The sequence below is a fragment of the Neofelis nebulosa genome, chromosome 12, assembly GCF_028018385.1.
Source record: "Neofelis nebulosa isolate mNeoNeb1 chromosome 12, mNeoNeb1.pri, whole genome shotgun sequence".
Taxonomy (NCBI): Eukaryota; Metazoa; Chordata; class Mammalia; order Carnivora; family Felidae; genus Neofelis; species Neofelis nebulosa.
The window spans coordinates 26,638,314-26,666,255 of record NC_080793.1 but is presented as its reverse complement, the minus strand read 5'-3'; the positions used below and the strand labels follow the sequence as shown (position 1 = coordinate 26,666,255).

General features: G+C 44.0%; 1 protein-coding gene across 10 annotated transcripts in view; it reads left to right on the top strand.

Moving 5' to 3' along the window:
- The window catches only part of ZNF462 (zinc finger protein 462), a 141,590-nt gene that overhangs the window by 74,843 nt on the left and 38,805 nt on the right, over positions 1 to 27,942 (top strand). For 9 of the 10 annotated variants that reach the window (XR_009251506.1, XR_009251507.1, XM_058694657.1 and 6 more), the window contains one exon: positions 1,350 to 1,541. Coding sequence is in view for 8 of the 10 variants with exons in the window: in XM_058694657.1 (XP_058550640.1) it covers positions 1,350 to 1,541 (192 nt within the window). In the remaining 2 variants the exon portion in view is untranslated. Of the gene's footprint in view, positions 1 to 1,349; positions 1,542 to 3,865; positions 10,477 to 27,942 lie in introns of those variants that run through there. The other variant, XM_058694661.1, reaches the window with a different exon arrangement.

Genomic DNA, 27,942 nt, shown 5'->3' with positions numbered 1-27,942 from the left:
CTGACTTGGGGCAAAGGTAAATCATTGTCTCGTTGGATCGTAGTAATCTGTGCCATAGTTCAGTGGTATAAAAATAATTAAAAATGCCTACTTTTACTGAAATGTCCTGTTTATAGAAGAATATTGGAGATACACACACACACGTTTATACATATACAACTATCTTTCTCTCTTTTATTTATTTTTTTTTTAATTTTTTTTTTAATGTTTTTTATTTATTTTTGGGACAGAGAGAGACAGAGCATGAACGGGCGGGAGAGGGGCAGAGAGAGAGGGAGACACAGAATCCGAAACAGGCTCCAGGCTCCGAGCCATCAGCCCAGAGCCTGACGCGGGGCTCGAACTCACGGACCGCGAGATCGTGACCTGGCTGAAGTCGGACGCTTAACCGACTGCGCCACCCAGGCGCCCCTCTTTCTCTCTTTTAAAGAAATGACTTCAGGTGCCTGGGTGGCTCAGTCAGTTATGCATCTAACCCTTAATTTTGGCTCAGGTAATGATCTCATGGTTCATGAGATCAAGCCCTGTGTTGGGTGCCGCACTGACAGTGTGGAGCCGGCTTGGGATTCTCTCCCTCTCCTTTCTCTCTGCCCTTCCCCCATGCATGCATGCTCTCTTGCTCCCTCTCTCTCTCTCTCTCTCTCCCCTCTCCTCTCCTCAAAATAAATAAAATAAAACTTAAAGAAAAAAAGAAATGACTTATTTTTACTCATTTCTGCACTATTGATCAGGTAGGAACATGGAGTTTTATGCTGAGGTTTATGAACTGGTACAAAAACAAACAAAAAAAACCCTAAAAAACTAGGATGTGTGGAATTGAGGAGGTGTATAGTCAGCAAAGATGTAAAGAATGAAAATAGCACAATAGAGTTTGTGCTTAGTTACCTTGTGCTTGGAAAGCCCCTGATAGGTTCTTGGAGTAAGAATTAAGCATATTATATTCTGCAGATGATAAAAAGCGCCCTGGAATGAAAGCCAACATGGTCCTTTCAAGTGGAGAGAGGGAGAACAAGAGACTGGGACACCTTTCTGAAGGAGGGATCATGGGCATTTGGTTTCACTCCCTGTTGGGGAATCAGTTCATAGGCTCATCCCTGTAAGTAGAGCACGAAATGAAGAGGGACCAGGTCACTTGATCACGGAGCTCATTGAAGAGTTTCAATCCCAGAGGAGTGTTGTGTTTGTGGGAAGGGGCAGGTAGTTGGTCCGTGAGGGCTTCTTAGACCATGAAGTTGCAGAGATACTTCTCTCTTCTCTCGCGTGACTTAACTATGTCATTTTGTTTTCCACCCCACCTTATACCCTTCCCTCTTTTTCGTGTTCTGCCCCTTCCTGCCATCATCTTCCAGGTGAACATGCCTACAAGTGTTCTTGGTGCTCGTTTTCCACCATGACAATCAGCCAGTTGAAGGAACACTCCCTCAAGGTCCACGGAAAAGCCCTGACCCTCCCCAGGCCACGGATTGTCAGTCTGCTCTCCTCACACGCTCACCACTCCTCCCAGAAAGCCACCCCTGCCGAAGAAGTAGAAGACTCTAATGGTAATGTTGGGCTCCCAAGCCCCAGCTAACCACCTAAGGTTGAGGAGGGCTGGGATCAATTGCCAGTCATTCTTTCTAGAGGAAAATCGTATACAAAAACCTGACGGTTCAAGTGAAGGAAGAAGTGTGGAAAGGTTGAAACCATAGAGAAATTGGAGTGGGAAGGTGAAGTGCCCTCGGTGAGTGTCTGGTGCCACGGCAGAAATGTCAGTCTAGACTCACGCGAGTGTTGGCTGTGTGGATGGACTAGCGTTGGAGTCTTCCATGTGGTTGCAAGCAAGAAAGTGGATAGGACGCCAGGCAGACTTATTTCGTTGTTTACTTAGTTACTTACTTATGTCCCGTCTTGTTTCAAAGAGCAAAACAAAAACAAAACCCATGAAGTATGTCTGGGTGCCCCTCTCCGCTCTACAGGAAACAGAGGAGGAGAGGGAAGGGGGAGTGGATGGGGCAAGTATGTCTGATTCCGTCACAGGATAATTTGGGGGTAATGTGATTTCTTAGAGCCAGAGGATGTTGAGGAAGTAGCAGTTGGGAGGAGGGTCTAACTGCCCAGGCTTGGAGCTTCAGAAGAAATACAGGAAGCCATGGAGGACTCTCCTCACTGGCCGCGTACCCAAAGCTGTAGGGTGTGGGTGGAGCAAAAGGCTGGTTTATTGTTTTGACCAGACCAAGAAAAACAGAGGCGTTTTGGTCGTTCGGCTTACCTCAGGTGACTGCGGAATCAGGTGCTTAGGACAGCAGGAAGTATGCAGATTCTCAGGGATGTGGAAGACCCGAGAGCTGCTCCTTCCCTGCTTCTCGTGCTCGAATCCCCTTTGCAGCACCTCCAGTAACCAGACATCTACTACCAGCTCGAGTTCCTCCCAGTCTGGGAACGAACTGTTCCCAAGGTCTACTGTTTCATTCTTGGGAGGAGTTTAGTGGGACTGGAAGGAAAGTTCATGGGCTCTTTGCAACAAAGGCTTGGCTTTGAGTCTGACTTCTCTCAATGCCAGTTGTATTTTCCCGGGCAGTCTTCTGCATGCACATAGAATCGGATAACGATACTCCCTCCACTGATTATCTTGAGAGATTAAGGAGAAAAGGCACACGCATTAAACGCCCAGCACATCTGACACATGGTGGGTATTTAATAAATGGTCACTTCATTGCTGTGATTTTCATCCTTTCATTGCACTTTTGGCCTTTGGGGCCATTTCTAACAAGTATGAATTTGGAGTTATCTAAAGGTTTAAAAAGATAGTCTCTTCAGGTAACCTGCAGATCTGACAGCCCACCATGTCAACGTGGTCTGATTATCAGCTTATCAAGAGTCAACAAATAATCTTCCTTCATCAGGTCTGCAGAAAGACAGTTGTGGAAGGAGAAGGGAAGGGGAGTTCCGAGACTAGAGCTGCCTTTATTGAGTTAGGGAACTTGGTGGCCTTGCCTTTTCAGTCATCAAATGCTGTGTTAAACACAAGTGCTCCTTACCGGTATTCCTGTCTTAAAGGACTTTGGTTTAACAAGGATAGGCTTTGTTATTATGACTGTGGCTTGTAATAAAGTGAATCTTCTCAATTGCTGTGTATTAGTTTAAAGTATAGGAGGAAGTCTGGTGCATATTGTTGTTGTTTTCTTGGAAAACTTGGAGTCTCAGAACTGGGGGTGGGGGGCGGGGGATGAGGCAGGGAGCAGATGTGAAATAGGACCTTGAGATTCTCTTCATCGGAAGAGATTGGTACGCCACAACAAAGGGCAAAATATCATTGGACATAAATTGTAGGATGTTTATTAACATGGTTTTTAATTAAGTGTGTTCATATGAAATGGATGCTATACCTGCGGAGCCATTTGGGTGAAATTGATCTGTCCACACCCCATTTCCAGCAAGGGCTTTTCCTGGGACCTTTGTCTCAATGGCACACCTTTTTTTCCCCTTTGTCCTCCTCCCTTGAAAGGTGGGCCTCAGTCACAGGGCAAGGGAATCCCACAGATCCCTCACTGTACCCGAGACCTTACTCTGCCAAGAAGCTGCACTGGGCACGGAAGAAGCATAAATGAACACAGAATGATTCTGGTCCTCTGACAGCTTAAGACCAAACATATAGAGGAGACTGTCAGCATGGTTTTGAACCAACCATAACCCTAAGCCTGAGGTCTAACCTTTTTGGGGAGTGATTTCAGATTCTTGGAAGATGAGGTCAGGACCTTGGGGTGGGTGGTTGCAGAAACATGATGGTAGGATATTAACTTTCTGCTGAACACAGAGAGTCTGTCTTTATTCGAGCACAGGAAGATAATTTGCAATATATAAAAGTGTTTTCTTTTCCCTTCTGTAGAAAGAACACAGCGACCGTGAAAGCCCTTGGTGGCAGCTCTCGTAGTGAGGCCCCCACAGAAGTCATTGGACCTACACCATTTTTAATGTATATAAATAACCTTTATCAATGGGTCAGCGATGATTAGTTTAATTTGATTTTAAAAAAAAAAAAAGCTCGATTAGAAGGCGGGTAAACAGAAAGAAGACATCAAATGGGCTATTCTCATGAGCGAGTAACTCCATGGAAAGAGTAATAGTTTATTCGTTTAATAAATATTGTCTTGAACCGTTGCCGTGGGTCTTGCCTAGTTTTGGATGGCCAGGAATGACCAAAGAGGTTCGAGACTGGGGTGACTATTTGCTAGGGGGCTGAGTGGTGGATTCCTAGAAACGACTAAGTCTGGGGCATGAAAAAACAGCTGTGGGGCTAGACAGTAGCCTGTAAATCATGCCTTGAATGGTGTTTGAAACACGCATGTGAAATCCAATTGCACATTTTAATAGGGAGAAGCTGTGGGGCTGTTGGCTCTCAGTTCGGGTTTCCCACACTGCAGATGCCAGGACATTGTGAACACAGGCACCGAAAATGTGTTGCAGGCCTGGGGGGAGTACAGATCCATAAAACCAGGGAAATCACCAGTGTGTCCTTGGCTTTCCGATTCCCTAGCGAGGGATGTGAATAAAACTAGTTGACATGCTCACTGTTATTTGCAGTGGTCAAATGCTTGCAGTCTTGAGAGCGAGCCAGTCTTCTCTGGCAAGAGGAGACAGGCTGAGAAAAGAAGGTTCTTCCAAAGCTGCTTTCCCTCCCAGCCCGGAGGGAGGGAGGGAGGGAGGGGATCCGAGAGAAGGTGGAGGGGAGGCTTCACCCAGCTGCCTGGCCACACACCGGTTCTGTACATAAACAGGGCTCTTGGGCTCTGGGCTGTCAGTCTTGACATGTTTCACCAGCACAAGAATCCTTTCTACATTCTCTGCGATCAGTTGTTGGAAGGAAAAGCAACGGTGGTTCTGTGTGTAGGATAATGGGAAATGACACATAATTGCTATTCTAAACAATGCATTAAGGGGAAATCATAAGGTTGTCAACAAAAGGAAGTGCATTCTGTGTATGTGTTTACTGGGTTCCTTCTGCCTTATAAAATAGAGGACTGGTTTTTATCACGCTTTTTCCAAGTCTCTGCATTCAGTACAGAAAAATACATAGATACGCACCTCTATAAAATCACAAAGAAACTAGCATAGCAGAGTTTAGTTAGGAGATTTGTTTGGGTCTCAGAAGCTGCACGATACATGGGCAGTGGCCATGTCATTTAAAGTTGAGCTATATGCTTTGTAAGTCAGGCCAGTGGTGACATTTCCTTGTTCTCCTCCCTTGAATTTTCCCAAAAGAACAGATTATTTTGTTTCTTCTGTCTACCCAGATATGCTGTGTGGAACTGCCGACTTTAGGAATAGCCACTGTGATGTGTTTAAAACAAAAATTAAGACACTAAGACCAGGTACAAAATAAATAAGGTGAATGAGGATAACATAGTTCTTCAGTCAACCTAGGGAAAACACCATGAACTTTTGGTCATGCTACCTTTTTCTCTTTACAGTGTGGGTCTCGATACAGTCTGCCCAATGGGGGAAGTCTATATGCTGTTAGGAATTAGCAGAAAAATGTTGTAAGGAGCTTTGTGATTTTTGTTTTTCTTTTAGTAGAAGATTTTCTGTTAGAACTTTTCAGTTGGCTTTTCTATTCTTTTTTTTTAATTATAAATATTTTTTAATGTTTTTTTCATGTTTATTTTTGAGAGAGAGAGAGAGAGAGAGAGCGAACACAAGCAGGGGAGGGGCAGAGAGAGACGGAGACACAGAATCTGAAGCAGGCTCCAGGCTCTGAGCTGTCAGCACAGAGCCCGACGTGGGGCTCTAACTCGTGAACCACGAGATCATGACCTGAGCCCAAGTTGGGCACTCAACCGACTGAGCCACCCAGGCACCCCTACTCTGGTAACTCTTCTATTGATGATTTCCTCAGTGCTCTGTTGCACTCATGGGTATGCTGTTGGTTCTGTTCCCTGGTTTCTAATGGGGACAGTTAGGTATAAGTACATACTGAATACTGCTTTTGAATGACCAGCGGTTTCTTGGAGACATCACAATTTTCAATTCAGTTAATTTATATTGAGTCCCTTATGTCTAAGTAACCCCACAGAACCAAATTGTAGGGGGGTACATTTATTTCATTCCCATTTAAGAGTAAAGTTCAAGAGGCAAATCTCGTAAAGATGAACCCTCAGAGACTGCTTTAACAGAGATTTTTCTGATATATTCTGTGAGAGGAAAAGATCTACCTTGATGAAGTGTTTTAAACAGGTCATTGTTCCCTGTATAACCACACCTTCTCTAGAGGTGGGAAACCGAAGGTTGAAACACAGTGTAAGCCTTTCTAACTCTCAGAAGGACATGGGAAGTGTAGGAGAGCTGGAGAGGTGTGACGTTATTAGTGTGGTCACCTGGTAGCAGAGCCAAATGTACACAGTCGTTGACCCTGGAGGAGGCTGGCTTGTTCTCCGTATCTTTGAAAAAAACAAAAAACAAAGCAAAACAAAATCGTGTTTAGTTGCAGTGAAATCCAAATCCAGAGAAGCTGTAGAATGAAACTGACCAACAGAACTCCTGGGTCAGTAACCTCTTCTACCCCCAAATTTTACCCGCCAGGATTTTAACACAATGTATTGGTTAGAGGAGATGCTTTTTAGGAGACTTATACTGGGTAATTTATAGATAAGCCAGGGATGGGCAAACTTTTTCTGGAAAAGGCCAGATAGAAAATATTTCCAGCTTTGTGAGCCATATAACCATAAACACTGTGTAAGTAAATGGACTTGGATGTGTTCCAATAAAACTTTATGTACAAAAACAGGGAAGGCCCAGATTTGGCTTCTGGGCAGTGCGTCGCTGACCTCTGCCCTAGGTAACTGGGGGAGGAGAGTGGGGATTACAGCAGTACCCATGAAATTAATCCAGTCTTTAATAAATGTCATTATAACCTTTATATTTAACGTGGAATAGTCCTAGATGCCACCTAAAACATAACTTGACCTAAATATATTCTTTATTTCATATGTGAAAGGTAGGGCATTAGATGGAATTTTTTAAATATTAGCCCGTGAATTCCATTTAAGCTTAAAGGAAAATCTTCTCTAAGAATTATGTTGAGTCTAGCGCCAAGCTATCAACTCATTTAACCTTGACTGCGGCAATACTTGACACTTAAAAATTAAGATCTGAGATGCCTGCTTTTCAAAGAGAAGCTTTTCAGATTTCTAAATAGGTCAGACATAAAATTCAACCTTTAAGAGGATCCAATTAGTTGCTAGGGCATCAGACCTTCCACACAGGTTCCAATTGCAATCAGATTTCTCTTGGGGTGAAAGAAAGAAGAGGTGGTTTCTTTAAAAATGACAATAATGAAATGGAGACTCTAGAGTGAATAATTCTGAAGCATAAAGATTTACACCATTTTTAGCACCTGGGATACAAGGCATAATTTTAATGGCTTGACCGTAATTTTTAATAGGTTCTGCTGGTCACAAAATTACCTGACCAGAGAATACTAACCTTCCCTTTTTGACATCAGACTTTCTACATTAAAACATGATCTAGAGTTTACTTTAATGCTTCTTATGAAGAATGGCATTTCTACTAGAAAGACTTAGAGGTTTGCAGCTCCAGTGGTGCAGTGGTACAGATGATTCTGTATCTTCTGTTACACGCCCAGCAATCTTTGGACGTGAAGCTGTTAGAACTTGGTGTCCGTGGCAAATTCGAAACCTCCAGAATCACCACCACCCCGAAGTCGAGTATCATGTGAAAGACCCTTCCCAGAGAACCCACCTGCCTGAGATTTCTGTGACTTTTTGAATTAGCCACAGTTTCATGTGCCAAGGATTAAAGAACATTTCAAGTGTAAGCTTTCTGTGTCCTGGGAACTTAGTCAACTAACCCATCTCCCTCTTCTCATGCCAAGAAAAACATTTGTTCATCAGAAATGTAAGCATATACTACTGAACTCATTCGGAGTTGCTAGGAACTTCCTAGCAACGCTGGAGTTTGCTGCATAATTCCACATCTGATTTTTGCATCTTTTGGTGGTTGGCTTAGATATTACCTTAAGTCTCCTAGAACCTACATTGTGGGAAGTAACTACAAGAAAGAAGAAATCTGCTTTATTCTTTGGCAGAAAATATATTCTGCCGTTGATCAAATCCTCTAACACCACTCACCTTGGTCTTTTTTGGAAAGAAAGAATTTTCCTGGTCTTCTCATTGCCTGTGTCAATTTTTCTTTCCCTGGAACTGGAGCTAGATATTTTAGCCCAATTATATTTGATATAAAATCCTTCAAACTCTTCTTGAGACTTGTGATTCTATAGGCCCTCTCCTGTCTTTCAAATATTGTTCTGCACTAGAGGATTTTACTCAAGCAGAAGGGAAGGGTATTGGATTTGGGGGAACCAGCAAGAATGAGCCATGATTCAGAGGTAGAGCTCCTAGGACAGTCTTGCTGGATCCAGCAGAAGGTATGTCCTGAGCAAGATGAGTATGTGAAAAAGAATGGTTTTTTTCCCAGTGTAGCGATGGGAAGAAGATGCTAGAAATAATCTTTTAGAAACAACTATTAGTTATTTTTAAAAATAAGTTGTATGAGTTTTGATGGTACAGCCCAGGAAAGCATGTGCAGATGATACACACATTTTCTTGACTCGTTCATCATCCTAAAGACTATTCCTGTGGAAAAAATCCCAGTGGTGGTGGTTAAATAAAAATGGCAAGGTAAGTAATGGCCAAAGTGACATGAGAGGTTCAGGTAGGAGGGTCTGCTTGCTTTTTGCTGGATTCAGTCCCTTGTAGTCTGTGCCCAGGAAGGGATAACTTCCTGTCATAGGGGCTTTTTACTTTGCAAGCAGTTTCAGAGTCATGAACTTGAGTACAGGGCCCAGCTAAGGTTTTATTTACCAGTATACTGCTCTTCTAGATGTCATTCAAGGGTTAGGTTCTTCAGCTTCCTCAGGGACACAGAATATTCTTAGATGACTCATGCAAGCCACTCTCCTTATGTCATCTTTTATTTTCATGCGCTGTGAGCCCTCCACCAAGGCGACAGTGATAGCTAGTCCAGCATCAGGGCCTTCTAAAGAACCCCTTAATCTAGTCCTTTGCTTTTAAGCATCGCTGGCTATTTTTTCCTCCTTGACCAGTTTGAAAGTCATTCATTCTGGTTTTGCGATAAAGGGTTCTACGTGTCTCTTGTTTCGTTTCTAAGTGATAAAATTAATCATGATTTTTGTTCTTTAAATGCTGCTGATTGCCTCAAATTTGTCATCTGATTTAATGTGCCTGATGAATCAGAGGTACAAATTATTAGTCTCATTTTATAGCAAAGGAAACTAATACACAGAGGAGCGAAATGGTGAGTCCAGGAGTCCTAAAACGCTTGTGCCCTTAATCTTTGTGTCATCTCATGGGAGTCTTGTAGCAGAAATGCACATCCATACATGATCCAGAGTGGCTAAGATCCAACCGCCTCTTCTATGTTTGGAGACCCTGAAATCTTCCAAAAGAAACTAGAGGCAAGTTTTTATTACTGACTGATATTTAGAGCTTAAATTGTTGGATATACAGATAGCATTCAGTTAGAAGCGCAGAATAGAATGAAGTTGGAAATGGTACATTTGGATTTCAATAGTTCTAGCCATGGAGAGAAGAAATGGAAAGGTCATGGAGGGCTTCTTGGAAGAGGTAGGGCTCAGGCTGGGCCTTGAAGGATACATGAGTTTTACCCAGGTAGGAGGCAGTCCATTCAGGGTGGGAAGAGTATCAGAAGTGAGGAAACCTACAGAAGGAGGGATCCTAGGACACAAAGAGACCAGGCTGGCTAGAATGGAGGGTGTATGTTCCTGAGAAGGCAGTTGGTGAGGTGAGGGGAGGTAGAGCCAGACTACAGTGGTACTTAGTACTAGGAAGAGGTCTTTAAATTAAAGATGCAGGCTGGGGGTGCCTGGGTGGCTCAGTCGGTTGAGTGACCGACTTCGGCTCAGGTCATGATCTCACGGTCTGTGAGTTCAAGCCCTGCGTCGGGCTCTGTGCTGACAGCTCAGAGCCTGGAGCCTGCTTCGGATTCTGTGTCTCCCTCTCTCTCTGCCCCTCCCCTGCTCATGCTCTGTCTCTCTCTCTCTCTCTGTCAAAAATAAACATGAAAAAAATTAAAAATAAATAAATAAATAAAGATGCAGGCTGAACAGGAAAGACCAGTAGCAACAGCAGCAAGGGCTCTGGCTCCTTTGGAAGCAGGAGAGTACTTTTGAACTGGAGGGACAATCAGCTAGCATCTGTAGTCTTTGAGAATGAATGTGGATTAGAAATGCTCATGAATAGGGGTGCCTGGGTGGCTCAGTTGGTTAAGCATCCGACTTCGGCTCAGGCCATGATCTCACGGTCCGTGAGTTTGAGCCCCGCGTTGGGCTCTGTGCTGACAGCTCAGAGCCTGGAGCCTGCTTTGGATTCTATGTCTCTCTCTCTCTCTGACCCTCCCCTGTTCGTGCTCTGTCTCTCTCTGTCTCAAAAATAAATAAACATTTTTTAAAAAATTACACTTTAAAAAAAAAGAAATACTCATGAATATTAGTTCTCCTCTTTTCAGATGCCTACCGTAGATTGAGGCAGCTGGGTGGCTCAGTCGGTTAAGCGTCTGACTTCGGCCTAGGTCATGATCTCATGGTTCATTAGTTGGAGCCCCGTATCAAGTTCTCTGCTGTCAGCACAGAGCCTGCTTCGGATCCTCTGTGCCCCTTGCTCTCTGCCCCTCCCCCACTCATTCATTCTCTGTCTTTGTCTCTCTCTCTCCCTCCCTCTCCCCCCTCCCTCCCTCACTTTCAAAAATAAACATTGAAAAAGTATAGTTTAAAAAAAATGCCTGCATAGATTATTCGTTTTGATTACAAAAGTAACACCTACTCACAATTAAGGAATAGCTTCATGGCAATACATAACATAAAATACTAGCCTTAATGCCAGCCTTTTCGTTTCAGTACCTGAATTAATCTCTATTAACAGTTTGCCGTAGAGTCCTCTAGTGTTTGTTCTATGCATATAAACATAGGTTCTATGCATATAAACATAGGGACCATAATATACAAACCATTTTTTTTCATGTTTTTCCTCTCACTTGATAAGTTCTATCATTGCTTGACTCTTGATATTTTAAAATACGAAGGTCTGTATCTCAAAACAAACAAAAATGATTCCCCTTCATAAAATAAATATTGTGTACTTATAAATGTTTCCATTATGTATGGGGGGGGATGTGTTTAGGTTGGGATTCTCAGAATTAGATAAGACCTTTGTGGTTTTGTCAGTCAAAAATCCACTAATTGTGTTAATTTTAAGGCTGGTCCATTGCCTAAGAAATTTCTTAAGTTTTTTTTTTTTTTTCCCTACTGCCTAAGGCTTAAAACATTTGAAATATTGGCAAGTTGTCCATAAGTTAAATGACAAAATCAAGATTGCAGACTGTCTAGACTGTTCTGAGTATGAGCTATAATGAGATTTTGCTAGGTGATAAATATAAAATATGCTGGGTAGCTTCTGACCCTCGTATTCACTTCCAGTACTAGACTTGCCAAATATTCTTATAATTGTCGCTTATCGCATCTGTCTCCCCAGCTAAACTGTGTGCTCTCTGAGGTCAAGGACTGTTTCAGAGCCCTGGCAGTTTGGCAGGCCATTCAATAAATATTTGTTGGTTTGAATTAGGGCTGCAGAAGGAACCACACACGAGGGAAACCGACAGAACAATAGTCTATATGTGGAAAAGCCTGGGAATTATAGTGACTGAGCTCAGCTGTGCCACATCATGTTTGGAAAAAGCCAGTGGAATCGGGCTGCATGCGTACCATGCTATGCTGTCCTACACTGCTGCACATTTCCTTGGTCAACCTGTCTCTGCCAGTTCACTAACTTTGGCCTTCTCCCTACTGACAGCGCCATATCCCTTTCAACTTTATTCAACCGAAGTGACTAATCTCTTTCCTCTAAGTGGCCAAGAAGAGTGAACATATACCTTACTCTCTGCCACCTCGTGAGAGTATGTGTTTCTTTCATTTAATGGTCCCTTTTCGAACGCCTGCTCTCTGCTTATTTCTCTCTCCTTACCTTCCGGAATGTTCTTTTTCTTTCCTCAGTGAGCTCTGGGCCAGGTTCACAGCTTCCCTTTTTACTCCAGCCATGACCATCGCACTCTGGAATTCCAATATACTAAGACTTGATGATAATAACCCGACAAATAGTTGATCTCTTCAGGTAGGGAGACTTACCTCCTTGGTGATTAAGCTTCAACCACCATTCCCCTGTGGCTGAATTTACCATTACACAGTGCTTCACCTCCAGCATCTCAAACGCTTAGTTCTCTCTGACCTCTCTACCCAACCCAGGCCCTGGAAGTTAGCCATTTCAGGGGGGCTTTCTTCAGCATCCTGTGTCTCGAACTCCCTTGTCCTTCTCCGGTGTCCAGTTTGTCAGACCCCAACCCTGAAGAGCACTCACTCCACTTCCTCTGATGTTAGCCATTCTTCCCGGCTCCAATCCTAGGCTTTTCCGATGTGTTTTCAAGGTTATCTTTGTTAACCACAAATCTGATTTATTTTCAAGAATAAATTTGAGCTTATTCAGACTTATCCCTTTACAACGCCAATTTACCTGTAAGTATTCCAAGTGTTTCTCTTGAGTAAAAGAGACCGGAATGGAGTCACAACCACTGTGCTGGAAGTTGCAAATAGCTTCAGTCTGTCTCGCCTGCCCCAAAGCTAATAGTGGACAAATGGCGGGAGCAGCTATGTGGGTAATAGCCATGGCAGTCACAAATGATTATACTTGTGCATTGTGATTTTACTGTTACTCTGTTTTTCGGTTGTCTAAAATTTTGCCCACGGGGAAGTTCTTAATTAGGAATACACAGAGGGGAAGATGAAGAAATGCACTTCTACCTTGCACGCACCAAGAGTAACGCCACCAACGTGTCCATTAGAAGAGACCATTGTGATAACTAAATCAAAGGCAGTGAAGTATCAGTAAAATTCCCGACTGACACGGTGAAAGTGGTAAGTCCTACATACTGTTATGTTAATAATAAAAGAGGATCATGTTTGCTAGTACATTACAGTATATTTTTGCATTTTTGTTATGCTACCTACATGGTGGAATAGTGGATAACCTAACTCTTTAAAACATTAAATTCAGTGTAAAAGATGGATTAATTTTTTTCTCCTTTTACTTTTTCTATGACATTATTTTTATGCGCCTCTATCCCTGTAGCGTAACAAAAAGCTTTATAGTACTTTTCACTATATTTCTCCCTCTTCTAATTTTCTGGGATATTATCCAGATCACAGTTATGCCTAGGGAAGAATGTTAAGAACATAGATGTTCACCTGTTCTGTGTTGTCATAGCAGCAACGAGTTTCAGAACTATGGGATGGAGGTCTGATAGCTCTGTGCAGGTCAAGGGCAGGCTTAATTAAGATTTTATTTATTTATGTATTTATTGACCATTTTCTGTTTTTAAATTTAAATCCTAGTTAGTTAACATACAAAGCAATTTTGGTTTCACAAGTAGAATACAGTGATTTCATCACTTACATAACAACATCCAATTATTGGCCATTTTCTAAATTGAGAGAAGGCAAAAGAAAAAACCATGTACGAGAAAGAAGTTTTGAAAACTACCCTACCAGGCAAATTGGTGGTTTTCATGCTGATCATCAGAATCCCAATAAAAGGAGGTGACTCTACTTGAGCTGGCCACATAAAGCCATATAAAGTTGAGAAGTGCTAAGGGACACGGGACCAGACCCTTCTTGGGAGACCAGGGGGAGCAGCTCTTGAGCCTCTGGGCTTCCGGTGTCTGGAAGGGCCATGAGGGTTAACAATACCGACGGGTCAGTGACATTGGATGACACATCAAGCCTGTCCCAAGTTCTGCCCGGGGATTCTGGTGGCCATGGCTTCCCTCAGGCACTCACACTCAGGAAACATCCAGATGTTCCACAGAACCTCTTTCCCAGCTCGTAACCGATTATTTTCAGTGGAATTTAGGAGGTGTGCTGCAGTACTGGCATTGGGCGGGACTCTTCTCTGTATCACTGGCTTCATTTAAAAAACTTTTTAATGTTTATTTTTGACAGACAGAGAGACAGGGCGCGAGTGGGGAAAGGGGCAGAGAGAGAGGGAGACACAGAACCCGAAGTAGGCTCCAGGCTCCAAACTGTCAGCACAGAGCCCGACGCGGGGCTCAAACTCACGGACCGCGAGATCATGACCTGAGCCGAAGACAGACGCTTAACCGACTGGCACCCAGGTGCCCCTCGCTGGGTTGATTTAAAAAAATTGGGGGGGGGGGGGGCGGCGCCTGGGTGGTTCAGTCACTTAGGCATCCAACTTCGGCTCAGGTCATGATCTCACAGTTTGTGGGTTCGAGCCCCAGGTCGGGCTCTGTGCTGACAGCTCGGAGCCTGGAGCCTGCTTCAGCTTCTGTGTCTCCCTCCCTCTCTCTGCCCCTCCCCCACTCTCACTTTGTCTCACTCTGTCTCTCAAAAATAAATAAATGTAATAAAAAAGTTTAAAACAAAAATAATTTTTTTTTTAGTGTTTCTTTATTTTTGAGAGAGGAGGAGGCAGACTGCAAGTGGGGGAGGGGCAGAGAGAGAGGGAGAGACAGAATCAGAAGCAGACTCCAGGTCCCACGCTGTCAGCACGGAGCCCGACAGGGGGCTTGAACCCACAAACCGTGAGATCATGACCTGAGCCTAAGTTTGATGCTCACCCAACTGAGCCACCCAGGCGCCCCATCACTGGGTTCATTTTAACTGAGCAAAGCAACTTGAGCTTCTGAAAATTAGGGGCAATTGATCTTTTGGAAACCATTTCTGTGTATAGACCCTCTTTAATAACAGTTTGCCCTGGGATGTTGGGCCCCTCAGTTTGAGGTCTGGCTTGAGAGCCGCTATAGGTCCCAATCCAGAAACCCACCCACACTGTGGGCCATGAGACACCCACCTGTGCAGCCTTTGGCGAAGGTCCTGTCCATTTCCATCTCTGCTGAGTGTGCTAAGGTAAACCATTTACCTTCTCTGAGCCTGTTTCTCGTGTGTAAAATAATGATGATGCCTCCTTTGTGGGGTTATTTCAAGGATCAAATGAGACAACATATGGAAATGCTTTCATATTTTAAGTTGCTGTAAGAATATTAGGTATTATTAAGGTAGTAAAATAGAAGTAGATTTCTTGTCAATTTATAATCGTGTGTCCTCACCCAGAGATAGATGAGGATTTTTTTAAAGTAAAACAGGAAAAAAAAATCATGTTTAGCCTTAGAAACTGAATGAAATTTCTTTACATCAGAAGCTGCTTCTTTAGGAGTCTAAAATAACTCAGTGTTTGGAACGTGGTGTTTAATCTGGAGTCCTGTTGATCTAAATTTATTTGAACTTTGGGGCTTAATCGAATCCATCCACACAAGAAAGTCCTTAGCACTTGATGCTCTAATGGGCTGGTGAAATGCACTGATAAGTCCCAGTGTCAGACATCACTATTACCGGCCCTAATCAGTACATAGCTTTAATTAATGATAACAATAATTTACTGCATGTCTATTGATTGAGTGAGTACTTTACAAACATCTCATTTCATTTCGTCCATATGACAATCCCACGAGACAGGAACTTTTATCACCAGCTCCCTCCTGTTTTCGGAAGGAGGAAAAAAGGCCTAAGGAAGATCATGGTCGCCACCTGGCAGACTGGGGTCGGGGATGTATGTCCATCTGATTCCAGAGCTCTGTTGGCTATGTCACGCCATTTCCCTAAACCTCAATTCTTAGATGTATTACTTTCCCCTTGGAGAGTCTGAAAGGGGGAGCTTTTGTGAGCCCCAGGAAAGTGCTCCTTTTTTGAAATATGAAAATCATTCTTTTTTTTTTTTTTTAATTTTTTTTAACGTTTATTTATTTTTGAGACAGAGAGAGACAGAGCATGAACGGAGGAGGGGCAGAGAGAGAGGGAGACACAGAATTGGAAGCAGGCTCCAGGCTCTGGGCCATCAGCCCAGAGCCCGACGCGGGGCTCGAACTCACGGGGCTTGAACTTACAGACCGTGAGATCGTGACCTGAGCTGAAGTCGGATGCTTAACCGACTGAGCCACCCAGGCGCCCCAATATGAAAATCGTTCTTGAGTATGACCTTCTGCAATTTGATCCTGCAATTGCAGTCTTAGCCTCCAAATCTCTTGGAAGAACCAATATTCTCAAAATTCTCAATTGAGAATTCTCAATTCTCAACCAGTATTCTCAATATTCTCAATACTTACTCGCCACATTATTCTTAAATTTATGGAATCCACGTTCTACCTTCAGCATTTCACTAAAACCACTCTCTCGTCAGGGACCTCACGTTGGCTAACTCCAGTGACGTTTTCTCTGGGAAAGAGTCTGTCCTTCCTTGTTCACACCTGCTACCTTCTCTTCCCTCTCCCTGTCCGGAATGCCTGGCCTTTGTGACTCTGGCCCCTACCATGGTAATGACATAGGTTGACGACGACTCCAGACAAACAAGTCCATGGCCTCTTGCTCCTGCCTCATCCTTCTTTTTTTGTCCGTGGCATTTAAAACTGCTGACCTTCCTCCCGGGGAAATTCTCCTCCCGTGGTTTGGGACCTGCTGTCTGTTTCAGGCTCTCCTCTGGCCGCGCTGGTAGTACCTTGTTTTTACTGTGTTTTCACCTCTTTTCCTCCAGCTGCCAACACACAGACCTTGGTCTGGTCCTCGGTCCTCCTGGTCTCGTCCTCGCTGCTCCCCCTTCACACACACAGGGAATCAACTCACTTTTTAAATGATGCGGCCAAAATCCCCCACCTCCCGCCCTAACCTTTCAGGTTCAGTTCCAGACCCTCTTTTCCATCTGCTTCTTACTCTCTCCTCCCCAGGGTCTCACACAGCCTTCATCTCAAAAGTTCTGAAAGGGAACCCTTTACCTTCTACCCAGACTTGCCCCTGTGCCAGGGCTCATTGTAGCAGCCAGACCCATCTGCGTCTTCAGGTCTTCTTGGCCCATGATCCATCAGCCACTAAGCTGTCCAGAAAGTCCTGTTGTCTCCTGCCTCCTTACTTCCTCTCACCCCTCCTTCCCGCTCTCCCTCTCCTTACCCAAGCCATCCCGTCCCCCTCCCCTTGTAAACTCCATTCACCTACACCATGCACTCAATCATGTGCTTTATTCTCCTACTCCAAAATCTTTAACAGCTCTACATAGCCTGTTTTAAAAAAATTCCCACCCTCAACATTGTCCATGCCTGTCCCCAGCCACCCCTCCCAGCCTCTGTTTCCACATGTCCCCACCTGGCTTGTCCTTCAGCATTGTGGGCAAATTCCTTCACTTTTATGATGCTTTTCATGGTGTCCCTGATGGGGCAGCTCTCCCTCCTCCAGAGTCCTCTGGTGCTGTGGCCTACCTCTTTTGGGGACATGTGTGGTCCATGCCACCAACTCCATGATATTACCAGAAAAGGAGCTCATTAGGGACAGGCTTTTTGTCCTGCTCATCTTTATTTTCTAAACATCTGGCATAAGGCCATTTTCTTCCTAGAGTAGATGTCCTATAAATGTAAAATGAAATTTAGTTGTGTCCTGTAGATAGTCATTAAACAGTTTAAAGCAGTAAATGTAGATTTGATTTTTTTTTTTTCCTTACTGCAGAACCCTGTTGTCTTCCAGCCACTCTGTTGACAACAGATGGAAATGCCCTTGGGCATTTGCTCTTTTCTTTGGGGGCTAACTCATTTGTAGTACGTGCTGTAGTAATCTCCCCTAACGACCCCAGAGCTCTGGAAATACGAGATCCAATGATCTGTGTATCTGCAAATACCTATCGTAAACGACAATAACCATGTTGTTGGTTAGTCATAACAAGCAACCTTTGTTAGTTTTATATAAATGTTTTCTTAAATTTTTGTTAAATTGTATTTTAATAAATTAATGCATTTAATTAAATTTTATTTAATTTGTTAAATTTTATGTTAACAGCTATTATGTTATGAACAAACAAACCATTTATATAAAGCCGAGAAATCCAGAAGAATATTTGATCACTTTACGAAATAATATTTTTGACCATTGAGTTGAAGCTAAATGAATGCAAGAAAGTATTCTGTTGGCACCTGGCTATGAAAATTTAGGGGTAAAATATAGATCTAGAAACCTTTTGGATGTTGCTGAGACCCTGTATTTGGAAAACTGACCACAGGATCTTGGCTGACACCCACACATTTATCATGTTTGCCAGCATGTGGACATATCACTCGGTTTCCTGTGCTTCCTTGTTATATTTTTGCACGTGAAGGGTTGGTAGGGAGCAGAAAAGGTAGCCTATTGAGTTTCTCTCTATCTCTCCCGTAGGTAGGGCCATAATCTATTCCAGATGTAAGTGTGGTGCATTCGGTAGAAACAGTAGGAACTGAATTTCAGATGAACACTTCCAACCTGCTGGTAAAATCCAGAGCAGAAAAGACACTACGTAGGTGTTTTCTACTTAACAAAACGAAGTATGGAATCCCAGGCTGCTGCTGAGATTCTCTCAGCAAGAAGGAATGTGCTGCTAGTTGGTTTTTCTCACTGTGGGAATGCATTTGTACCAAGCCACCTTCCCCATCTGAGAGGGACTTGGTTGGGGCTGTGGGTGCAATTTAGAGACACAGAAAAGGTAAAAATGTGAAGCCTCTGTCTCACCTGGTTCCTGCTTAACATCCTCTGGTGGCTGTCTACTTTGCCTTCAGAGTACATTCCAAGCTCAGCATGCAGGTTGTTATCTGGGCCCCACATTTCTCTCTGAGATCATTCCTTACCTCTCGTCGCTGCTGCGCCCAGCCCCACAGCCACGCTGAGTGCCCTGCCTTCGCAGATTCCTCACACTCCAGGCCTTGCTGTCCCTTCTTCCTGGAATGCCCTCCTCCCCCTGTTTTTGCCTCTCCTCCTCATTATTCCATTGACTTGGCTAATTCCGACTCATCCTTGGAAACTTGAGTCTTGTTTCCTCCGGAAGCCTTCCGGTCTGGCTGAGGGGCCTCCTTTGTGCTTCTTACAGATCTTTGAGCTCTCTTCAGTGACCTAGCACTGATCATACGCTGCTGTAACGGTCTTTCTTTCCATCTCCCCCAAGACCATCAGCTTTCCTGAAGGCAGAGGCCATCCTTTTATTTTTGGGTGCCCAGAGTATGACAGATTACCTCACACACCACAGGCACCCAAACAAGTTATTTGCGTGAATGGATCTAGAAGTGTTGATGTTCACGGTACCACTCACCGGCCATGGCGCTCGAAAGGCTGAGATGCAGGGCGTGTGATGGCAGGGCTACCTCTTGGCTCAGATCAAACACTCGAGGCTCAGCCGAGCCACAGGCCCCCAAGCCAGCCTCGATGCTCTCGTTAGTCATGAAAGTAAATCCAAAAATCCACGCAGGCTGAGAAATTTGAGACAAGGTCCCCCACAGTTGGTAGGGAAAACCACATCATCAAGCAGCATATATGTGTATGATAGATTGAAGTGCTGTGCAGAGGAGAATGAGGGAGAGGGGAGTAAAGGACGGGGCCTGTGGCATCAGGTGGGATGGTTGGGGAGAGGGTCATTGATGATGAGGATGATTGCCACACCTATGAATTGGGTACCCAAGGACCTACTCAAAGCTGGAGGTGAGCTTAAAAAAAATTTGAAAGGAAAGCGACCCCAGCATGTTCTCCCCAGGAGAGCCTCTAAAGTTGGGAGGTGAAATTCGCTCTGACAAGTCTTTTTGCAGCAAGTTGATTTGTGACCATGCTGTGTGCATTGTTAGCCAACAAAATGGGGCGAATCATTGAGTCTGTGGTGTTATTCAGGTCAAGCCCTGCCTTTGAGCTGAATCCAAGCCCCACGATCAATCCCCTCCCCACTACAGCCATCTCCACCACCAGATAAGCTGGGAGCTCATTGCCAGAAGTAGCCATGCGCTTGGCTTTGCCCAGAATCAGTCAGTCAAAAACTAGCTGCCGAGCTCCTACCGTGTGCCTGGAGCTGGGGTGAGGGTCAGTTACATCTGTTTAGAGCAGTGTGAGAGACGCCCATGCCGATCCTTCCTGCAGTCTAGTGAAGGAGACCAAATTCTTTCATTGATAGAATCCACTGCCTAACCGCTAACAGGCAATTTACAATTCAGTGCAAAATTATGTGATGTAGACTGTAATTGCTGTGGAACTGAGACCCTTAAAGCACTCTTTTGTGTGCCAGGACACTTTACTTCACACACTGGCCTGCTCTGCACAGCACCCAGAATTGCCAGCATTATGGTCTTCATTGTATAGGTGAGGAAGCAGAGGTCTGCTTAACTTGTAACCAACCTCCACAGGGTTACAAGGAGGCCTCTGTGCACCTCTGGGTAGAGGAGAGGTTGCCTCTTCTCCAGCTGCTCCCTTGCTTTTCGCGTCCCGTAAGGTAATGGTGAAGATCAGCGAGAGACCTTGCAAGAAGCCCTTGACAGGTGTTAGACACAGAGCTGGCTGAGACAGTGGAAGGTGAACCTGGATGTCCCCACCTGTCCCGCTGCCTTCTTGGAGGCTTGCGCCCTACAGCTGAGCCCAGCAGCACTGAGAAGTATTCCTGTGGGTGAGTTTAGAGTGGGTGGGAGAGCTGTCTATCCTCAGGGAAGAACCTAGTGCTTTAGCGGTGATTAAAAATGTAGCTTCACCCAGAGCCAGGATTTTCTTACACTGCTTGGGAATAGGTGAAAAGAAAAGGAAAAATGGATAAGAAGCCCACTGGGTTTGTTGGTTAGGAGACTCCCGCTGCTGGGGGACAGTTTTAGCAAAACTCTGTGCTTTGAAGTGTGGCTGCTTATTCTATTCTTGACAAACCATTGTCTTTCTCACCTGATTTCCATATCATCTCTTAGAGCTCTACACGCATCTAAATATATATGCTTATACTCAGGTGTGTTCTTTCCTCCTGATTAGCTAATCTTTGAAGAAATCTCTACAGTTGCTCCCTGCCCGGGCTCACGGCACTGTTCCTAGCAAGCCATCCATTGTGACCAACTCCTTGAAGTCAGTAGGCATCCTCCCTCCAGGCAGGTCTTGAGGAGGAAACTCTGTGGCCTTGCCCACGGCCCGTGAGCTCTCAATGCCATCCGAAGTTGCTAGCGAGCTCTCTGTGGTTGAGGCCAGCTCACTGATGTAGAGGCTTTTGTACTCCACGCTTTTCGTTGGATTTTCAGTGTGGTAAAGACATCCATACCATCTAAACGAACAGCAGGAAACATTACTTCCTCATCACACAATTCAAAAGAGTCACAGGTGAATTATGCATTTGGTATTGTAAGAGCTTCTCAACTAACAATGGCAGATGCCACCCAGAGTTTCCTCCAAAAACAACATTAGAAAAGGCCTCCTTCACCACACATTCATTCGTTTCCCTACAAATTTCCAGCCTGCTTCCAGGAGGGTTTTTAAGAACACACACTTTGAGTTACAAATAACGGTTAGTGCAGAAGGAATACCTACAATGTTTGCTAATGACTGTGGCAGAAAAAGAACGTGTTTTCGAAACTGGGGCATGCAGGAGCCCCAGGTTATATTCCTGTTTCTCCGTTGACTAGCTGGGTAACTTGAAGTCATCTCTGCTGTGCTGAACCGCCACCAGTCTTTATGCAAAATGCGTCGTCTGTGCGCTACATAACCTGGGATGAGCGTGCGTTCCTGATGGAGAAAAATTGGTGAAACAGTTGATACAGTGAGAATGTAGTGATAAATGTGTGAAAGTAATCCACGAATACCTTCTCGTGGATTGTAGAGGACTCCATTTTCATGGCTGTAGCAGTTGACTACAGAAGAGTCACGGTGTATTTAAATATGTGGTGCCAGTTACACCTGCACATTTTACAAACATCTGTGCCTTTCAGTGGGTGCAGAAAAGGGAGGAGAGAGTTGCATTTAGAATCAACTAAAGTGGTTCCCAGATATCCTGATATTATCTGTTTCCAAGTTTAGACTTAATAGCAGATTTGGGGTCAAGACCAGAAATGATGCCTTTGGCTCCTTGGGATGGGCAGAGATTATGAATTTCTTGCCATTCAAATTCTCACATGTTCCAGAAGCCATTCTTCAGGTAATTTTAAAAAGGCCCAGGCTTGCTTCAGTAAAAGTGGGTCAATGTTTCAATAGGAAGCCTCTATCCACCTCAGTATGCAAGGAGAGAGTGACATTTGGTTAATTGGATTTTCCTTTTAAATCTGGTTTTCCAGAACACTTTTTTCAGTTTGAACTCTCTTTGGATCTTAGTAACACATTTACTGAGGACCTGTTTTGGGCCAGGCCATGAGCTAAGTTCTGAATTTGCTAGATGAACTAAGATATGAACTTGCTAGATGCATGGATTATAGATGGATGGATGGATGGATGGATGGATGGATGGATATCCTACTTTGAAAGAGATCCTGCTTTGGTGCAGGTAAAATAAGTTAACTTCAATGCCACATGATGAGCACTAGTAGGGATTTTAATAGGTATGTCTAGAAAGATCAAGGAAGACCTTTATAGTGATGGCAGATTTGAATTGAGTTCTGTTTTGAAAGATCATGTGAGTTGAAAAGGCTGAAATGCAGCAGAAAGGCATTGCAAGACTGAATGATGCTGTGAGAGCAAAGCCCGCAGTGAATGTTAGGAACCTTCTGGGTGGCTGGCAACAAGCAGGGTGGGAGCAGGGTGGGTGGGGGGTGAGGTAGGTCTGGGGAGGAACAGGAGACCGGGAGCACCACAGCAGAGTTTGGACCTTTTCCTGTGAGACATGGTGAATCCCATGGTCATGTTTGCTTTTAGAAAAGAAAGGAATCTTAGGAGGAGAAGAAACTTGAAAATGGGAACATATTTTGGAAGTTCATGTCAGCAACCATAAGGGCCTGAACAAGCCATGGCGTTGGGGCAGTGAGTGGATCACAGAGTAAGTGCTTTTCAGGAGGTCAAACCAACAGAGCTTCTCACTCATTGAATGTGTAGAACAAAAGAAACGAATCAAGGATTTCTTCTGATTTCATTGACTGGGTGGCTGGTGATGCCATTTGAAAAAAACCACTGAGAGACAAATGGTTTTGTCGCCAAATATAGGGCCCGGTGAGCTGCAAGTCTGAGAATCTTCTTTGTCTGAAATCAGACTTGCCTGGATTCCCCCCAAAGAGAGAGAGAACAGGAAGCTTCATGTAAAATAAGGCCTTTGAGAGACCCTTTCAATGAACTAAAATATGATGGGACACTAAGTCTCAAGAAGAGAAGGTTGCCCCTCCTCTGTTTTTTGCTGTGTTTTTGTCATTTTGAAGACTAATTTTTTGTTTTGTTTTGGTTTGTTTTCTCATCTATTCCCTGATCATATTTCAAGGTTTTGTTTTTACTCATCAGAATGACAGGAAGTTTTCAAAGTGTGTTTCCTTCAAGTTTGGCCTCAACCTTATTTTCAGGATTAGACGTTTGTTTTTCCATTTGCCTCCATGACAACCAAGTCCAGAATTCCTATATATAGTCATCCAGTGCCCATTGTCCCCTTGGCCATTGTATCATAATCTTGTGCATCCAGGCCAGAGAGCTCCACTGATGATGGAAGACGAGGAGGTGCTAGAGTCCTTGGCCTGGAGATTTTCAAGGCGTAATCAAAAGAAGGAAATAAAATAACGTGGCTGCCTCTGGAGATTTATGTTCCCCTTTAGACACTATCCAGAAGGAGTTGAAATGGCTTGTGTTCCATAGCTTAGTTTCTAATACAATTTTCTTTGGGAATGGCCCATAGAGAACATTTTTGAGACTCTTCAAAGGAAATGCTTGGAAAGTTGCGTCGATGATTTGTGGTTGGTGGTATCCTTCTGGATGCCAAGTTCTGCTCTGTGTTAGTAGCATGAAGTAAACAACAGGTACCTTGAGAAACAAAAGGATTAAATGGAGTTTCCAAAGGATTCAGATAGAACTCAAGAAAAATTATTAAATAAGTAAACTTTTGAATCTGTGTATCATCTTGACAACATACTGTTTAACATAAAATGATAGGCGATGGATGGATGGATAGATAGACAGGCAGACAGGCCTAGATTTAGGAAAGTTGTCCACAAATTCAATCCAGGAACATTCTCCTAAACACCTTTCTTCATGAAAGGACCAGGAGTCTCTGTGGCCGTAAAAGCACGTGAGGTACTGTTCTTGCCGATCTAAAATGTAAGTTCCACAAGGACCCTTGTTTTTTTTTCACTGATGTATCCCAAGTGCTTCGAGGTGCCTGGCATGTAGATGCTTCTCAATAAGTATTTTCTAAATTAATGTAAAATTGGGGGCAAATACATAGATTGAAACAGTAGAAACTCTCATTTGATGTAATCAATAGCCACCTTCTCAGTTACATTTGAAAGGTTCTAAAGATAGGGAATCTTTTTTAAAATGCCTTAAGCATTTTACTTTCACTTAAGAAATTGATTTCTTCATCAGTATTGGGACATACGGTCAAGCTTATGTATTTGAGTCTGGGTCCTTTGATTGGAGTTCCCTAGTTCCTCTCTTATATAAACCACAGGCACCTACATTGTGTGATGTGCCAGTTCCAGATTCAGTTTCTTTTAAGTGGAGTGATAATTTAGACATTTGTGGAACAGTCTTAGAGCAGAGTCCTTCTAGATTTTTATGTTCTCAATCTTTTATAGTTGGTCCTGCCAAAACATAATTTGACAGAAATTTTTTTTTTAGCAACTTGACTTTATCAAGTCTTTTCAAAGCATTCAATGTAGCTTCATAGAAATGACACTTTATACCCATATTTCATCATGTTAGGTAATACTAATTAAATTGAACAAGCTCAGGAACAAATACAACAGGTACAAAGAAGTCTGGGGGAACGTGAAAGTGTAATGAGACCAGGATGGGAATCTCGATGCGTCTGTGTTGACGAAGCACAGAGGAGAGCAGATTCCTATCTGGACGGTTGGGGAAAATCGTCATAGAACAGGTGACATTTCAGCTGAGCTTTGAAGGATGGGTAGGTGTTTGCCAGCCAAAAAGAAGAGGAAGAGCACTTAGTAGCCCTGATCAAGGATTCCCAACGATGAAATAGGTAGAATGAGCAAGGAGTTGGGAACTAGCCAGAAGTGAGGCTGAAAACGGGCTCTGGGGCCGAACTGAAGAGCTCTGTGTACCGCACTAAGGAATCGAGACTTCGCCTTTGGGCGCGGGGCCATCCTCCTATGGTAGCCACGTAAGTGATGCATGCTACAGATCTGTGACGTGCACGCAGGCTGAACTAGAACAGACGTCAGAGGAAGGAAGACCACATAGGCTGTGAGAGCTGCGCCCTCAGGTTGTGAGGACCTGAGTGGACAATGGGAAGGGAAGACCTACAGGGGGAAACGATTGGAGCCGAGTATGACACACGTCTCCAGGACGTGGCACTTGGCTGAAGCGCTGTCGCCACAGGGCAGTTTGGAGGAAGAATCTCACAGTATGAAGTTGGACGAACCGGTGAGCTGTTCACTGACATTCAGACACGTGGGCAAGGGCACAGAAGGGAAGTGTGGGCAAAGAGGAAGTCAGTCTTCAGCATGTTGGGTTTAAGGAGTCCGAATTTTTTTTCAGCTTTAGGTGAAGACTCAAATCAACTCAAAGCTCAGCTGGGTTTCCCATCACAGCAGGGTTCTCTCTCCCCACCCAGATACCTGGGTCACTAGCACCCAGGTGAACACACTTGGACTATTTTTGTCCCCAGGCTCAAGTTTATTAGCAGTGGGGTGGTAGAAATTGCATGGCATTCCAAAAGTTTCCTGGCTGTTCACTCAAGTAGGTCTTTAACTGCCCTCATCATTGTTAGTGTGCCCTTCTCCAATTTTCTATGATTTCTTGGCTGGAAATAGCGGGCTGTATTTCCAGCATATTTGGGTCCCACCCACACCCCCTCCATACTTTGGATATTTACAATATTTGTGGTTAAATTATCCACAGGTAATATTCTATTTCTGGTTCCTTATAGTACCAAACCTGAGCTGCTCAATCGCCTGCTTTCCTAAAGAAAACTACAATTCGTGCATTAGTTTGAACTTTCTGTGCTGTGTTAGAAGATTTTAAATTCTCCTTCATGCAGCATACCCCACTCTTGGGTGTACGTATTTTTCTGTTCAAACTCATCCTCTGATCTTGGTTCCTTTTCCCTGTTGGAATTAAGTCAGTTTTTCTTTTTTTTCTTTTTCTTTTTTTTAAAGTTTTGTTTTTAAGTTGATTTATTTTGAGAGAGAGAGAGAAAGAGCACAGGTTGGGGAGGGGCAGAGAGAGAGAGAAGAAGAGAGAAATCCCTAGCTGGCTCCACACTGTCTGCCCAGAGCCCAACACGGGGCTTGATCACATGAACCGTGAGATCATGTCTTGAGCTGAAACCAAGACTCAGACGTTTAACCCACTGAGCCACTCGGGTGCCCCATGTCGCTTTTTCTCGTGGTGATAAGAATGTAGTTACTTCATTTCTATTTATGACTTAAGGTGGAAGTGTTGGTGAATTGAACATTCCAGCATCTTCATGTCTAGTGGTGATTTCATTAATGAACACACTAATACTAGTTATTAAAGGACATTCAAGTTTCTCTTCACATTCCCCTTGTCTCTCCGAGACCCACGTTTCATCAGTCACTGCATGCTGATTTTGCTTCTTCTCCACTAGTTCTTTGTGGATGCCTCTATGAAGATGTTTATTTTTTGCACGGAATCACAGTTATTTACATGTCTATCCGGGAGCCGCTTGAGGGCAGGAACCCAGTCCTACTGCCCCAGAACGGAGTGTCCTGTTGATTTTGATGTACAGTATATATTTGCGGACAAATGGATATAATTTAATCACTTGCCCCCCTGACCCCCTCTACAGTTTGCTTCTCTAAAATCCTTTGTCTTTTACTTTCTCCTGGTACTCGGTTTGCACTGACCAAAGAGCCTGCCTCCCAAAGTCTGCATGAAAATCTAGCTCAAATGTAATTAAATGTCGTTGCTGGCACCAAGATTCTTCTGCGACTTTTTCACCTTCACTCACTTCCTCTCTGTGGAGCTGCAGAAAATTGAGAATTGATCGTCCTGTACAGCTTCCTTTTTGGATCGCTCAGTGCATAAGGGGGCTGTCCTCCGCAGCTCCTACAATTTACTGCCCAATTGATTCTTACTCTTCCTTGTGTCTCCCTTAATCTTGGAATAGTTAAATTCTCCCATTACTGTTCATTTGTTCTCCTCGCCTCTTTTGTTCCTTCAGTCAATGGGGTGAGCTTGCAAGACGTGGAGAAGACCTGTGTTGTCACAACAGCTCTGCTCCCTCCCCCACTACACCTGAGCTCTGGAAAGGTGCCCCTTGTGTCTTCCTTGGCTTTGAGTCCCTAGAGCCAGCACACAGCCTGGCACTGGCAGGGTGCTGACCAAATGTGGGGAGCATCAGAATATTCAAGAAAGCTTCATTCCACTCCCAGAGTTGACTCGTTTGTCATCTGCCCTTATAAAATTACATTTTTTGTGATCGTTTCTGTGCTGGCTAATTTCCGGAGAAAAAACAAGGAAAAAAAAAAAAACCGTCTCGAACTGATAGTCACCCAGGTTTGGCTGGCATTGTGGGAGCTCGAGTATGGCAAGAAGAAATCTTCCGTTTCTCCAAGAACATGGCTACGTGAGAGGGGCAAGAGGTTTCATCTGGAACCCCACCCCCTCCCTGGTTTGAAATCCTGTCCCAGAAGCCCCGGAAAGTACCCGTCTCCCATCCATGTACATTTCTTTTTCCAGGCACACCCCACCTGAGGAATTTCAGAGCATTATTATTTGGGGGCAGTTTATCAAGCATCTAATGAAAGCATGACATTTGGGCTGGCTGGTTTCCCATCTGGGTATTTGCAGCGCTCTCCTGTGCCACCTGCTTGTAGAATTGCCTCCTGTATGATCGCAGTGTTTTGTTTCTATAAAACGTCTTGAAGGTTTGGAGATTCTTTTTCTTTTCG